Source organism: Plectrocnemia conspersa, unplaced genomic scaffold, assembly GCF_051122295.1.
Source record: "Plectrocnemia conspersa isolate PC_06_02 unplaced genomic scaffold, ASM5112229v1 ptg000014l, whole genome shotgun sequence".
Classification (NCBI taxonomy): Eukaryota; Metazoa; Arthropoda; class Insecta; order Trichoptera; family Polycentropodidae; genus Plectrocnemia; species Plectrocnemia conspersa.
In genome coordinates this window covers 15,932,727-15,946,723 of record NW_028277178.1, presented here as the reverse complement: position 1 = coordinate 15,946,723, position 13,997 = coordinate 15,932,727, and the positions used below count along the sequence as shown (strand labels likewise).

The following is a 13,997-nucleotide window of genomic DNA, read 5'->3' as shown; positions in this document are numbered from 1 at the left end:
TATTTTATATTGTACTCGTCTTAAATTATAATATATAAAAAAAGATTAACAAGTTATCGCTCGTCCTCTGTCAACATGCTCTGTATCAGAGCAGCAAGTGTTGCATGGCTTTACAGATTTGCTGAGCGTGATTCGAATGAATTTTTACGAAATCTAGATTTATCGTAGGGTTTTATATGTTTTTAATTCTCACGGAAGTGGCACTTTTAAGTTTGTATTTTAAAATTTTGACACCCGGCGAACGAAACGGTGCTTTAACATTTTTGAACGCACGGTTTGTTATATCCATTGTGTAAATTATGATTTCCCTTTTCTGCTAAATCAAAGAATATGTATAATGCTGTAGGATAGTTATTAAAAACATAGTAGAACACATCAAATCTAATACTTAATATTTATTTTTATATACATATTTTTGAATTGTTATTATTAAAAAGAGTGAAATAAATATTAAAATTTCAATTGCTTTATTATAACAAATAAATAACAAAGCTCTTCATAAACTTAATTATAAAATCTCATGTTTTTTTTATTTACCGCCTTTTCCTATACTGCGTCCTTCGCATTTTATTATGAAAAAAAATACCATTTGTGCTATCACATAAAATATTTGAACACATTGATCGTATTTACATTAAAACGCATGGGTTTGATTGAACAGTATTGATACAATATTGATCTTATCATATTTTAACGAAGTACATTTATTATTTCGATTGAAATTATTATTTTATCTTTTATTTATAGGAAACTACAAACAAAATTGCTCTTTAAAATTCAATATAAAACAGTGTTTATATATAAATTATTGAGCGTAAATAACGTGTACACATCTTATATTATATCACAGATTTTCAAGTTTGACTATAACTTCCATGTAGAAGGAAATGTAACTGATTAAAATTAAGAATAAATAACCTTAAATATATATTATGATGTTGATTACTAGGTAGGAACAATCATGAGTAGTTTGACATTTGTAAATATTGTGCCACACATAATAATACATTTATATTTGGTATAACGCAACGATTGATTGGTAAAGTATGTATCATGACAAGTCTCCGACCACTTGCTCTTCTTCTGTAAGTATTTTAGGATGTTCTAACGCGGGCACTTGATGTGAGAATTCACTAGTGGCCCATAAATATAAATCTAGAGTTCTTTCAGTACATTCGGCAATAAATCGAACGAACGGTCTCACGTCGCCTTCGTTGGCCGTCTGAAGGTGCTGATAATACATAAGTCGGTGCTGCTTCAATATAATGACCGGCGGATATCCGGCTTGCATCAGTATGAGATTCATCAATAATCTCGAAGTTCTGCCATTGCCGTCGGTGAAAGGATGGATATGGACCAATTTGTAATGAGCCAAAGCTGCCAGTCTTAAAAATAAAATTAATTATTAAAGCATAATTACTCTGGTTCGATAGGATGAATTAGTAAGAGTACCTAATGGGATGCATTTCGGACGCTTCGTGTGAGTTCAGCCATTTGAGAAATTGATCCATTAGAACGTTGATCATCAACGGTCCTGGTGGAATGTGTCCACCCACGTAAACTTGGGTGCGACGAAAAAATCCACCTTCGGTTGGATCGACATAACCGAGGACTCTTCTATGAATTTCGAGTACGTCTTTAACAGTGATATCGCCAACTCTGTTTATTAATGTCGAGTTCATGTATTTCATAGCAGAATCTAGTCCGAGGATTTCGTTATGTTCGTCTATGCTCTTACCGGCTACGGCTAGCCTCGTTTCGAGAATGGACCTCGTCTGCTGCAGCGACATAGTGTTGCCTTCAATTCCCACCGTATGATATATATGTTGAAAATATGCTTCTTTTTTAGCGCGTTGAAGCGCCGAATCGGAATCGGGAACGCCTGATAGAGCGTCTCGTTTTTCGTCGATTTTGCGCAAGGCGTCGCGATCCAAGTTGTCGACGAGGGATTCGGTTCGTCGTCTAGCAGCAAGAGCTGCGGCATGGTCTGGCCTTTTGGCCAACGCGCGAGCGAACAGTTCGTCGGCTCGCACTACGTCGCTGGCGGCCGTTTCGAGCGCTTCTCCGAATCTGGTCAGGACGTCGGGATGATGAGGCGCCAGCGCGGCTGCGTGCTGTAAGAGTTTCAACGCTTTGTCGGCTTTTCCTTGCGATCGAAGTTCATCTGCGGCTCGAACCGCAGCCAAAGCTTCGGCTTCACTAGCGGAGTCGTCTTTTCTCGATGGATAGATGACGCGATCCGTGGTCGTTATCAAAATTCTCGATTCCGGCAGAGGCGAGAACGGTTTAATAATGCGCAATCCGCTTTCGTCGATGTCTCCTTTTTTGAGAACCGCTAGGAGCACGACGGCCGAAAGGGCGGAGCCGAAGAAGAAAGCGGCCGCATTGTGTGGCGGATGCAGCCTTCGAAACCATCTCACCGCAGAAGCGGCCATAATCGCCCGACACCACGTCAGTTGAAACGTCAACTAAATGTCACTAGGGATGTGTCACGAGTCTCGTTACTCTCACATTTGACGTTTAATTGTAAAAGAAGGAACCGAACAGACCGGCCAGATCCCGGGTAATAACAAAATAATAAATTATTATTGTAGAAATAAATATAAATGACAATAATTTTATAAAGAATTCATATATATTTAATAATCCTCTACATTTGAAAAAATGTATTTATATTAATTTTGAATCATTTTTATAAGAGCCTTATTGTGCAAGGCTAAATAAAATGCATAATTTTTTCAATTAAAGATATAAAATATATATATATATATAATTTTCAGAAATTTTGTGAAACCGGAACAATTTCGTTTGAACTGGGACGTGTGTAAGCTTAATTATATACATACATTTAAAATAAATGCTGGTTTTTAAGCGCTGCTTAAGATAAACATATTAATGTACTAATTAAAGCACGTAGTAAAAGTAGTTAATTTTTGTGTAATTTTTAAATTGTTTTTATGTATATATTAACTGTGTTACAATTTATAGAAATTATCTTCTTTTTTAAATTAAGATTATCGTTACAAAATGAATATTGTATGTCTGTATATAACGTTAAAATTGTATGCATATGATAAATTTGTTAAAATGTATCGAGATCAGTGGAGTAGCCAGGATTTTGCCAAGGTGGAGGTTTTGTCAAGAAAAAAGGCAGGATAAATTTTGTAATTTATATTTAATTAACATAAAATCACCGACTGCGCTCCGCCAAAGGAGAGGGAGGGGTCCAGACCCCACGGACCCTCCCTCCTCTTTACTACGCCACTGATCGAGATTGTTAATTATTTGAAATTAATGTCTAATAAAAATATATGCTAAAACTAAATATTTTTAATGCTGTAAAATAAAAATGCTAAAATTAATAAAAATAAATGCTAAGAATATGTGTTTTTACTAATTACGAAAGATAAATTTAATTACAACATAAATACCTATATACTATAGATTCTTAGTCAGATCATGGTTAATAATTGCGGTGTTAAGACCAACAGGCCCCACTTGTTTCCGGCAAGTCTGGCATTAGACAGTTGTGTTTCGACGTTGTTTTTGTGTATTTTAATTCTACAATTCTCTGGCAATGGCTTTAGCGACCTTAACATCAAAGAAAGAGTTACCTAAACAATTTGAAAAATTATACATTATCACTATTGAAAATACAACGGTGTGATATTTTCATTTTACCATGTACCAATATATTTAATTTTCTATAGAAGAAAATAACAAATGATATAAATTTGTGTTATATTAGAGTAACGTTATGTTTCGATCTTAACAATATATCCCGAAATGTAAATTTTTAAATGCTTCTAAATATCAATTAATTAATATTATGTTGTGAAATCTTCTTTTTAATGGGACAAATACAAACTGATATTATATATTTTACTAATTTAATTATTTATATTGTTTCAGTACACAATAGGAAGATCTCTTGAAACATCTGTTAGTATACCGTTCATCGGTTTATCCCGAAAACACTGTACCTTTAAAAGGTATCCAAGCGGGACATGGACTATAAACGATCACAGCACTTTCGGTATAACCTTGAATGATAATATACTACCAAAGAACGCCGACTATCCGATGAAAGATGGAGATACCATAAAACTGGACTCTGGTGGAAATTTTATTTATACATTTAACTACATTGAAAGTCCCTCCACTTCGAATGTGTCAAATGTAAGCGGATTTGTATTATTTATTGTTAATCACATATGTACATGATATAAATTTTAGGGAGAACCAAATTCTAGAATACACCCTACTCTCTTCTGTTCTATATGCAACGAATTGTTTAATAAAGCATGCATTATAAAATGTGGTCATACCTACTGTACACATTGCATAAATGAATGGAAGAAGAAAAGTAAAACTTGTCCGTTATGCAGGCAAGTTTATATATATATATATATGTATTCTTGAAACTTTTTAATAATGAAACCTCACGAATCGATAATCTTTATAGAAGTCGCATCACAAACATTACTTCGAACGTTGTGATTGATGAATTAGTGGAACAATGTATTGAGAATTTAGACTCTGAAGAAAGATTACAGAGACAAATTGCGATAGAAGAGCGAGAGAGTAAGTTTGAATATTTTTTTATCGAGTGAGTTGTATGTGTGCTAATTTTATTGATAATTTTACAGAAAACTCACAACTTATCAGCAAAAGAAAACTTGAAGAAAGTAACAATGCCATAATCACAAGACGACAATCCAAGTAATGTTCTCACTATTGTTTAATCAGTAATAATTAGCTTCAAATAATATTTGTTATTGTATCGTAACGACTACATTTAGATTATATTGTTAAATAGATTATAATGTAAAATTTCACCATTGCTTGCCAAAGTTATTGCTTACGTATATGACTAAACTTTTAAAATATAGATATTTGAATAGTTTGTGTTTTAGGCTTGTCCCATTAATTATGTAGAGTAGAGAGAATTTGTCACCAAAGAAGCAAGTTCATAAAGACATTAACTCGTTATAATTAGACTCGTAATTTTGTCATAAAATGATGTATTAGTCATATACATAGATCTTGCAACGATATCTATGCATTTACCTATGCTAATATTTGTACAGTAATGACAACATCAACACTAGTCCATCGAAAAAAAAATACTGGAAACACCCATACCTCTGACTGAAATAGTGAATTGACTATTATTATTTTTGTCATTATATCAATATATATATATCGATAATTTTAATTACGTATGCATTCTAATTACCTAATTTAATATGTACGTGTATTGTGAAAAAATCTCTAAAATATGAATTTACAGAGATATTCACATAATAAGATTATGCGTAGATCACGAGAATGCAAAGGTTTTTACATCAAAGCCCATTGTTATTTGCTTAGAAAAAATATATATGACTTATACACCAGTCGATTATTTACAAACGTGTGTTTATATTAACACTTAACCGGCGGGTCGGGTAGTATTTACCGATTTCGTCCACTGACGGTAACCAAGGGGACCAGTAATAACTACCTTTTATGATTCCTTATGTTTAACTATGGGGTCCAGTTGTTTCTACCCACAAAAACTAAAGTGTTTTGTGATGACATCTATGAATGAAGGTTTGTACTACAAGAAAAAAAAGTATTCCAAGGCAAAAATATTTTTATTGTCGCCACAACTTCACATGTGAGGGACAATCAAAGAACTCTTTGCATAACAAGCTAAAGTAATAAAACACGATCGAAAATTATTTTTAAAGCGTGACAAAGCTTGGCATTACAAATTTAACCTATGGAAAACCGAAATATATTTTATATATAATAATTAACATAGTTCATTTTACTACATAATTAATTATTATCTATTTTCTTAAACTAGAGATATAATAAAGTAGAATAAAGCAAATTTTATGATATTAATTATTATTTTATGCAACCCACAGATTGAAAACCACTGATAAAATAATTTTAACATATGAACCAATACAATGCAGAACATTTGATAAATTTTTGTTTTTTAATTCCGTTTAATTCAAAAGTTATCATATCTTTTTGATATAAATCTGTGTTGCGCAAAATTCTCGCGAAACAGCCCATTTTGGCAGATCATGCAGGAAAAAAACGACCCGTCGGTTAAGTGTTAAGAGGTAATCACTATATTTTTGTCGTTTACATAAATATTTTAAATGTTATAATACTATTAACATATCTGGGAAAAAACTTTTTGTTATATAACTGTAAAATAACATGTCACAATAATTTTATTTTTTTCATTTTTTCAGACGCCGGAGATAAAAAATACAAAATTTAAATTTTATAATAGATGCTACAATTGATGCTTGTTAGTTCTAACGGACATTTTTAAAATCAATAGTAACTTTTGATTGATTTAAAAAAATTATCATCAACATCAAGGAAGAGTTTTTAAAAATACTATCATTACAATAAGTTTCTGTCAAATTTATTTTATTTTTGATAAATTATTTTTCTTATCCTGTTTATTTTATTTTTAATATCAAACTTATTCTGAACCTCCATTCTATGTTACCCAAAATTAACGATGCGATTTTGAAGTAGTTTTGGCAACATTGTTGCAGACATCTGTCTTAAAAATTAGTAAATTGAGAAGCATTATCAAAAAATTATTATTTCAAACGTATAACAAATTTATTTATTATATTACATAATAATGGTAATAAAGAAAAAAATATGCAGACAATTTCAATGGCATGCATTTACTGTTGGCATATTTTGGAATATTAAAATATGATAAAACATGGCTTGCATTATACCATTGGAATTTTTTGCTAAAATAACATTGTAGATTAGAATTTTATTCATTTTCATTTTTAGGTAAGATTTAAAATTCCTTTTATTTCGTATGGCAATAATCAAATAAGTATAAACGGTTTAACTCAAATTATTGAACGTGGACTAAATATCAACGAGTTATACTCTTCGGCTATAATAAGTAATTGACTTATAGAATAAAAACATTTTGTGTAATAGTTTTAATATTTTATTAGATTAATTTCTTACTTGTAGTAAATTAACCTTTTGAACTTTACTACATCAAATCGGACAAATAACACCATCTGTAATTCTTTGATAATAAATAATATCAGATAGTAATAATTATCCTTGTAACGTCTCAGCTCCACACACACTGTGACGTACATGGCCGAAGATGCGTCGCACCCCTAAGGCCGATCACTGATCATTACTCCAGACACTTGAAAATGTATTTTAAATACCCTGGAACACTGAAAATTGGGTTCTGTGAGCATTGCTCGCATGGCAACTGGACACACGAACATTGCTCACGTAGACTAATGTTATAAGGCAACTTGCGCACACGAAAATTGGTCACAAAGCGATTGCTCACATGGATTAGGGGAAGGAAAGTTATTAATTTTTATATTAACAGAACACAAAGTAAAAAAATAATTAATTGAAATAATATATTAATAAATATTCATACACTATTTTTTAAATAATTTTATCCGGTTTTACAAGAAAATTCTCATGGTTATATAATAATGTAGCAATTAGGTATATTTTATTTAAAAATAGAAAGTGTATGGATAATTTTAATTGTGAAAGCTGCTGGTTTGTTAAGCAACATATATCAATGAATGGTGATAGATATAAACATAGTTATATAATAGCATATTATCATAGGTTCTTCAATATTTTTATTTTCACTTTTTTATCAATTTTTATTTTTAAATAAGACCATTATCGCAATTACTTAGTAAATGATAGGCGGAATAACTAAACTACTAACGTTTTTTAAATAACAGAAAAATATTTTTTTATGTCACTTCAGAGTGGCACTTTTTTAGAAACACGTTCTTAGACCTCAAATGGGTCAGCAACTGGCAAAGTGAATTGTGATAGGTAGGACATCAAATTCAAACTTGCACACGGAAAAGTCAACATACTCGCCTACAAGAGCAAACACGTTTTGTGTGTCTGCAATTGCAGACGCGTCCTATGCGAACTCAAATGAGTGTCTGCAGCCCACAACGTTGACTCCTGGAGCTGGGCCCCATTATCAAGGATCTTTGGCTGTCGTATCACCGCATCACCTGTTGGTGCGTGTGTTAAAAGCTCTGACATCTGTATAAAATAAAGTTATCTGTTAAATTTGATCAAATTTTTATAATAATTTTGGAGAGAGGGATAACTTGAATTGCTTGAGGGAGCAACATATGATCAGATAATAGGTCGCGACAAATTATCGTATTATATTTTGCTTAACAGTACTAAAAAGTTTTGGAATCACTATTTTAGAGCATTGTCAAATCAGAGTTACTTAAGGCTATATTTTTGTACGTACATATAATAAAAATGCTATTTTGAAGTTTAATTGCGGTAAACATTAATCGATTACTTTTATTTTTGTCAAGCTAGGCATTTATCGAATGTATATTTTTCATGCTGGCAACATTATCGAGCACGCGGACGCTTGACGTTCACGTTGAAAGTTATGGCGCTCTTTGCCGTAAACAGGTATGTATTGGTTTATAAATAAGCAGTGTTTCAAATCAAATTTTATATTACTAACTATGCTTTTTTATACATATAAAATAAATAGTACTTTACCTCGTAGAGTTTATAAATCAGAAAATAGTGATGCTATATTTATATTTTTATTAGATATGGAGACAATTATAACTCCGGCGATGAAGACAGAGAAAAGGAAAATCTTTCAATTTTACAAAAGAAAATTGAAGATAGGTTAAAAGCAAAGTTACAAAAAAACATTAAATTATTAAATGTAGAGCAACTTATATCACAACCTGAGGAAACAGTTACCGATAATGACAATGAATCTACTTTAAAGGACGATGTAATAAAAAGCGAAAAACCAGACATAAAACCTCAAATTCAATTTAAAGTTTTAGGTGTTCGAGATTTTGAAAAGAAACAAAAAGTATGTTATTTAATCATTGAGCTAATTAATAATAATTCAATTTTTTTAATAGTGTGTTAATGTCCATATTTAGATTAAACGAGTCCTTCCGTATTGGTTATCTCATCCCACTCCCATATCTTTAGATTTAAAAAGTGAGACGTATAATGTAGACAGTATTGCGTTTCTCCATAATTCGCTCAAAAAGAAGTTGAACAACGAAGGTATCAAGAGTTTATTTCCAGTGCAAGCCCAAGTGGTGCCTTGGTTGTTGGAAGAACATAAAAATAGCGGTTTCTTCTGGCCGCGTGACATTTGCGTCTCGGCACCTACGGGAAGTGGTAAAACATTGGCATACGTTCTCCCTATCGTTCAAGTAATTTCGTTTCAAATCGTTTCTAATTGAAATTTAATATTTAATTAAATAGTGTGAAATATTTTAGATACTGTCGTCGAGAGTAGATAGACAAATACGAACTTTAGTCGTTCTACCGGTTAAAGAACTCGCCATGCAGGTAGCCAAAGTTTTCAAAGATTACTGCATCGGGACCAATTTAAAAGTAGTGCTACTCACTGGATCCATGTCTTTCACTCAAGAACGACTTCAACTGATGAAACACAGTAAGTGTAAAATAATCGATGCAATACTTGAGTTTATCAATTTGACTGAAATCTTTTTCCAGCTGTATCTTCAGGGTGGCAGAGCGAAGCCGACATCGTCGTTTGCACTGCCGGGAGACTCGTGGAACATTTGCAATTAACAGAAGGATTTTCGTTGCAGTACTTGCAGTTTTTAGTCATAGACGAAGCGGACAGGATCATGCAGCATATTCAGAACGATTGGCTGTACCATCTGAACCGTCACGCTGAGTTCAGCAAATCTATCGCGACGGGAAAAGCTCCACCGCTCAATTATAAAACTTTGAGTTCTCATAGAAGGCCACCGCAAAAATTGTTTTTTTCGGCGACTCTATCTCACGATCCCGAAAAATTAAAAGAATGGGGACTCTTTCAGCCGAAGTTGTTTTCCGTAGTTTCGAATAAACGAGAAAACAATGTTGACGGTTCGAGCGTGGCAATCGATAAATACGCGACTCCGTCGGAACTGACGGAACAATATGTGACATGCGAGATAGAAAGTAAACCTGCAATATTATATTCACTATTAAAAGAACGTCGCGAGAGGACCTTATGTTTCACTAACTCTGCGCAATCTGCGCATCGTTTGACGGTACTTTTGAGGTATATGGTCGGAGACCCTTCGAGGATTGCCGAAATTTCGGCATCTCTTAGTCAAAAAGTGAGAGATTTAGTCTTAAAAAAGTTTCAAAACGGCACAATTGACGTGTGAGTAAAGAAATAATTCATATAATAAATCTTTCTTGTTCAGTAAATAATATATCTATTATTTTTAGTCTAATTAGTACAGACGCACTGGCTAGAGGAATCGACATTACTAACTGTGATAACGTAATATCTTATGATCCTCCCAAAAATGTAAAAACGTATATTCATCGTGTCGGGCGAACAGGCCGAGCGGGAAGAAGCGGGCTCGCTATTGCAATATTGACGCACAATCAATATAAACCTTTCCAGGTGATTGGTTTTTTATACATCGTATTGAAGTATAGTCATATATTAATATTTTTTTGTTTAATTAGGAAATAATTAAAACCACTGGAAAAACGAATGTTGAGAAAATAGAGGTGCCAGAAGAGCAATTGCAAAATGCTCTACATAAGTACGAGATGGCTTCGAGCGAGTCGCAGGAATTGTTGAGCAGACAGTTGCACACTCGTGTTGACAAAATTAAGTCTCTAAAGAGGGGTAGGGTCATGAAGGCAAAATACAAAAAAAATAAATAAAAAAAGAAGAAATTGAAAATTTGTTTGTTTCGTTATACCCCTCACCTAATCTTATCCACTAGCGAGAAATGTGGACATAAGGTTTCCAACTTTATTTACTTTCTTGGTTCACAACCAAGGTTTCTAAATTGTATTGTATTAAAAAAATATATTATCTAAGATTCGTGGGACATCTTGTATGTGAATTGCTGTACATATCCATGCCTGAGGAAACTAATATGGTGTTACTAGAGTGCCCCCAAGTTTTGGCCATAATAAAATCTATATATTTACAAATAAATATAAACAGACCCTACACAAACACAAGAATATATAAAACAGAAACATTCATTATAAGCTAAAATGGCTGTAGTTTATATGGATGAACTACCACTGAATTGTACCCATACTAGCAGATTTACAAAAGGTTGAATTACGGATTTCTAAAATAAAGTAATAAAATTCATTCAATGCCTTCTGAGCTCTACAACCATCAACATTTCTCGATTGCATTTGGTTGTATAATATTTCAACATAACTTTATCAAAAAATCGTAGCCAAAATAAAAAAAAACATTTAATATTCGTAAAAATCCTGTCGAACCTTCTATATTTTTATTAGTAGTTTTTAAGTACAGAAATTTCTCAAAACATTTTATAAGGTTGTTTTTGCTTTTAAAAACTACAAACTGCTCTTATATTAAAATTTCAACAAATATTCAATGGTTTTGGAATACGAGCATTAACATATTTATCTAATGCTGCCAATCTAGACGGAGATTTTCGAAAGAATGTTGCTATTCCTAATAGATAAGCAAAAAATAATCTCGTAAATTTGGTAAAATGCAGATACATGTTAACAATGTACATAATGTGCATTTTAGGAAACTGCTGTATTTTATGTTGCACATCTCCCTGCTTGTCCTTTATAGTTTATAACATTAACTTTGTGGGAGCCTGGATTTGTTATGGCCAAAACTTGGCGGCATTTGCGTAGCACTGGCGTCACGGTTATTCTCTCGACTGGCACGCTGTCGTGCGCGTGCCCCGTACTTTGTAAACCATCTAAACAACCTTAATACTTCAATAAAATACTACTGCAGTGGCTCAATTTGTGTCTAATTGCCACCCGTCACCGTGTTTCTATTGACGATTAAAGTTGCTTACATTTGAACGGGGCACGAGCCCGCGACTCGTTCCCGAACAGGCCGAGCGTTGTCATGCGAGAGAATAGCCGTCACGCCAGTGCTACCCAAGAGCCGCCAAGTTTTGGCCATAACAAAATCTAAATGTAAATAGACTCCACAATTTCATTACGTATACATTTAGATTTTCCTTATGCACTAACATTTTCTGTATTAAAAAACCCAAAATTACTCTATACTCGAGCACATGGAGTCAGATACACAAAATGGCCGACACAGACGCCGCTGCAGTGCCACAAAGCTAAGTCGCTGTAGATGTGTCTTGCCGCTGACCCGCCGGAACTTCCCTGGATCCAAATTCGAGCTGGCGGACCACCAAGACGATGGGCCTGCGCCCCCAACCAGGTACCACCATTGTCAGCCACAGTAGACGCCACCAACCACATGACACAGGAAGCACCCGGCGTCGCCACGCGCCTCCAGCAAGAAGCCACCAAAATGCAGTCGTAAACCAAGCTCGACTGGAACACGTGTGACCTGTCACGCATCCGTAGGGCTGTGCCCCCGCGAATCAGATTCCCTAACGCATATCCGGAGTCCAACGCGCGCGTGCACCCTATGTAGATGCACCTACGCACCACATGGCCCCGAACGGCGCTCCCTGACATTCCCATTCTTCTCGCGCCCCCTGAAACCCTGCGCGCCGCCCGGGTCTACGTTTGTTCCACGCAGACTCGCGACTCAAGAAGCCCTACACGCGCTCCCAGAAGCGGCGCATCTAAAGCTCTACAAGCAGAGCCGGTGCCGCCGCACCATACGTCACGACTTTGTTACTTTTGTGCCGCCAGCGTCTAATTAACAGCAGTGCCAATGCCCCCATTTTCTCTCTATTTATTTATTAATTCATTATGGCTAAAACTTAACGCCACTCTAGAAAAACAGATGCGGCAGCGGAGAATAGCATTTTCTTTTGATGGACTTAGTGGTCCTATATTTTTATTGTGGCCATATGCTATATTTATTCTGACACTGAATAATATAATTATGACCAGGCTGGTAATAAAATTATGGGGCGGGCGGTCGCCCGGGGTGTCATTTGCTCCGAATAAAGGCACTATTTGCTTCTAATTAACACAATGTCGATATCTCCTCGATTCCAGAATTGTTTTTTAGAAATGCTATTTGATCAAAATTTTCTAAGTGATCTTTTTATTTTTTAGCTCCTGCAGCAATTTATTTTTCTGAAACAAAAACATTGAGATGGTTTTTAAACATTTTTTTAGCTCTGTAGGGGTCTTTTTATATATACATATATTTATTTAGGTTTATTATGGCCAAAACAGGCGGCACTCTCGTAACACTGGTGTGACGGACACTCTTCTGGTGGCAACTCTGGTGTGCCCGTACTTCGTTTACATGTAAATACTATGTAAACTTTTACTTTTTAGCAATAAAAATACTACTGCAGCAGCTCAATTTGTGTCTAATAGCCACACGTCACCTCCCGTCGCCAAAGCTCTCTCAGGAAAAATATCTCAAAAGGCCTTTTGTTTTTTTAGAACCCGGGGCGCTGTACACTTTCGGGCCGGCTTTGATAGCTATACAAAACCAGCTTCCAATTCGTCCAAGAAAGTATTTAATTTTTTTGTATTAAAAGAATGATTTTAACTACAAATTTAATTTGTAATTTTGGAAACCGAAATACCACACAATACCTCCTGATGTACAATATAGTCCAACATTCGACAATCTATTCCTTCGTTTTGTAACAGTCCTGTAAGCTTAATATTTTTGGCTGTTATGGCTTCAACGCTGTCAGTTAAAGTAGCGGTGCACTTGCTTAATTCCTTATCTTTACATTTTAAATTTTTTTAAAATATTGTTACTATAAGTACTAAGTTTATATTTGGGTTCACGTCAGGACAGATATGGACTAAAAGGCGTATGAAGTGATTTTTGTTACGGCTAGTGGGTAATTAGAATCAACGTTTAAGCATTGGTTCTCATATAAGCCGAGCGACGTTTAGAAGCCACGAATAAATAATAAAAAATATATAATTGATATTTGCCGTATTTAATCTATTGTTTGTGTTTGTATATGTTTATAATTATATTT

At 34.2% G+C, this 13,997-nt stretch overlaps 3 protein-coding genes across 4 annotated transcripts; 2 read left to right on the top strand and 1 right to left on the bottom strand.

The window, feature by feature from the left end:
- Window positions 1-450: 450 nt before the first annotated feature.
- On the bottom strand, window positions 451-2,528 carry Fic (FIC domain protein adenylyltransferase). The gene is made up of 2 exons (XM_088203633.1): window positions 1,453-2,528; window positions 451-1,385 (listed from the first exon to the last, which is right to left on the bottom strand). The coding sequence occupies exons 1-2, from the start codon at window positions 2,433-2,435 to the stop codon at window positions 1,052-1,054; spliced, it is 1,317 nt and encodes a 438-aa protein (XP_088059759.1). The 5' UTR covers window positions 2,436-2,528; the 3' UTR covers window positions 451-1,051.
- A 943-nt stretch (window positions 2,529-3,471) lies between these two features.
- LOC148226344 (uncharacterized) lies at window positions 3,472-6,467 on the top strand. Of its 2 annotated transcripts, XR_015812219.1 has the most exons (7): window positions 3,484-3,661; window positions 3,913-4,179; window positions 4,237-4,388; window positions 4,466-4,584; window positions 4,650-4,722; window positions 5,919-6,122; window positions 6,258-6,467. XR_015812219.1 is itself a non-coding variant. In XM_088203636.1 (6 exons), the coding sequence occupies exons 1-6, from the start codon at window positions 3,578-3,580 to the stop codon at window positions 6,268-6,270; spliced, it is 708 nt and encodes a 235-aa protein (XP_088059762.1). In that variant the 5' UTR covers window positions 3,472-3,577; the 3' UTR covers window positions 6,271-6,467. The 2 variants fall into 2 exon arrangements, 1 of the variants encoding a protein (XP_088059762.1); XM_088203636.1 differs by lacking the exon at window positions 5,919-6,122 and having other exon boundaries at window positions 3,472-3,661.
- Window positions 6,468-8,429: 1,962 nt separating this feature from the next.
- On the top strand, window positions 8,430-10,777 carry Dbp73D (putative ATP-dependent RNA helicase Dbp73D). Its single transcript, XM_088203627.1, has 7 exons — window positions 8,430-8,490; window positions 8,638-8,914; window positions 8,988-9,269; window positions 9,337-9,514; window positions 9,577-10,240; window positions 10,309-10,489; window positions 10,555-10,777. The coding sequence occupies exons 1-7, from the start codon at window positions 8,468-8,470 to the stop codon at window positions 10,756-10,758; spliced, it is 1,809 nt and encodes a 602-aa protein (XP_088059753.1). The 5' UTR covers window positions 8,430-8,467; the 3' UTR covers window positions 10,759-10,777.
- The last annotated feature ends 3,220 nt before the right edge of the window (window positions 10,778-13,997 follow it).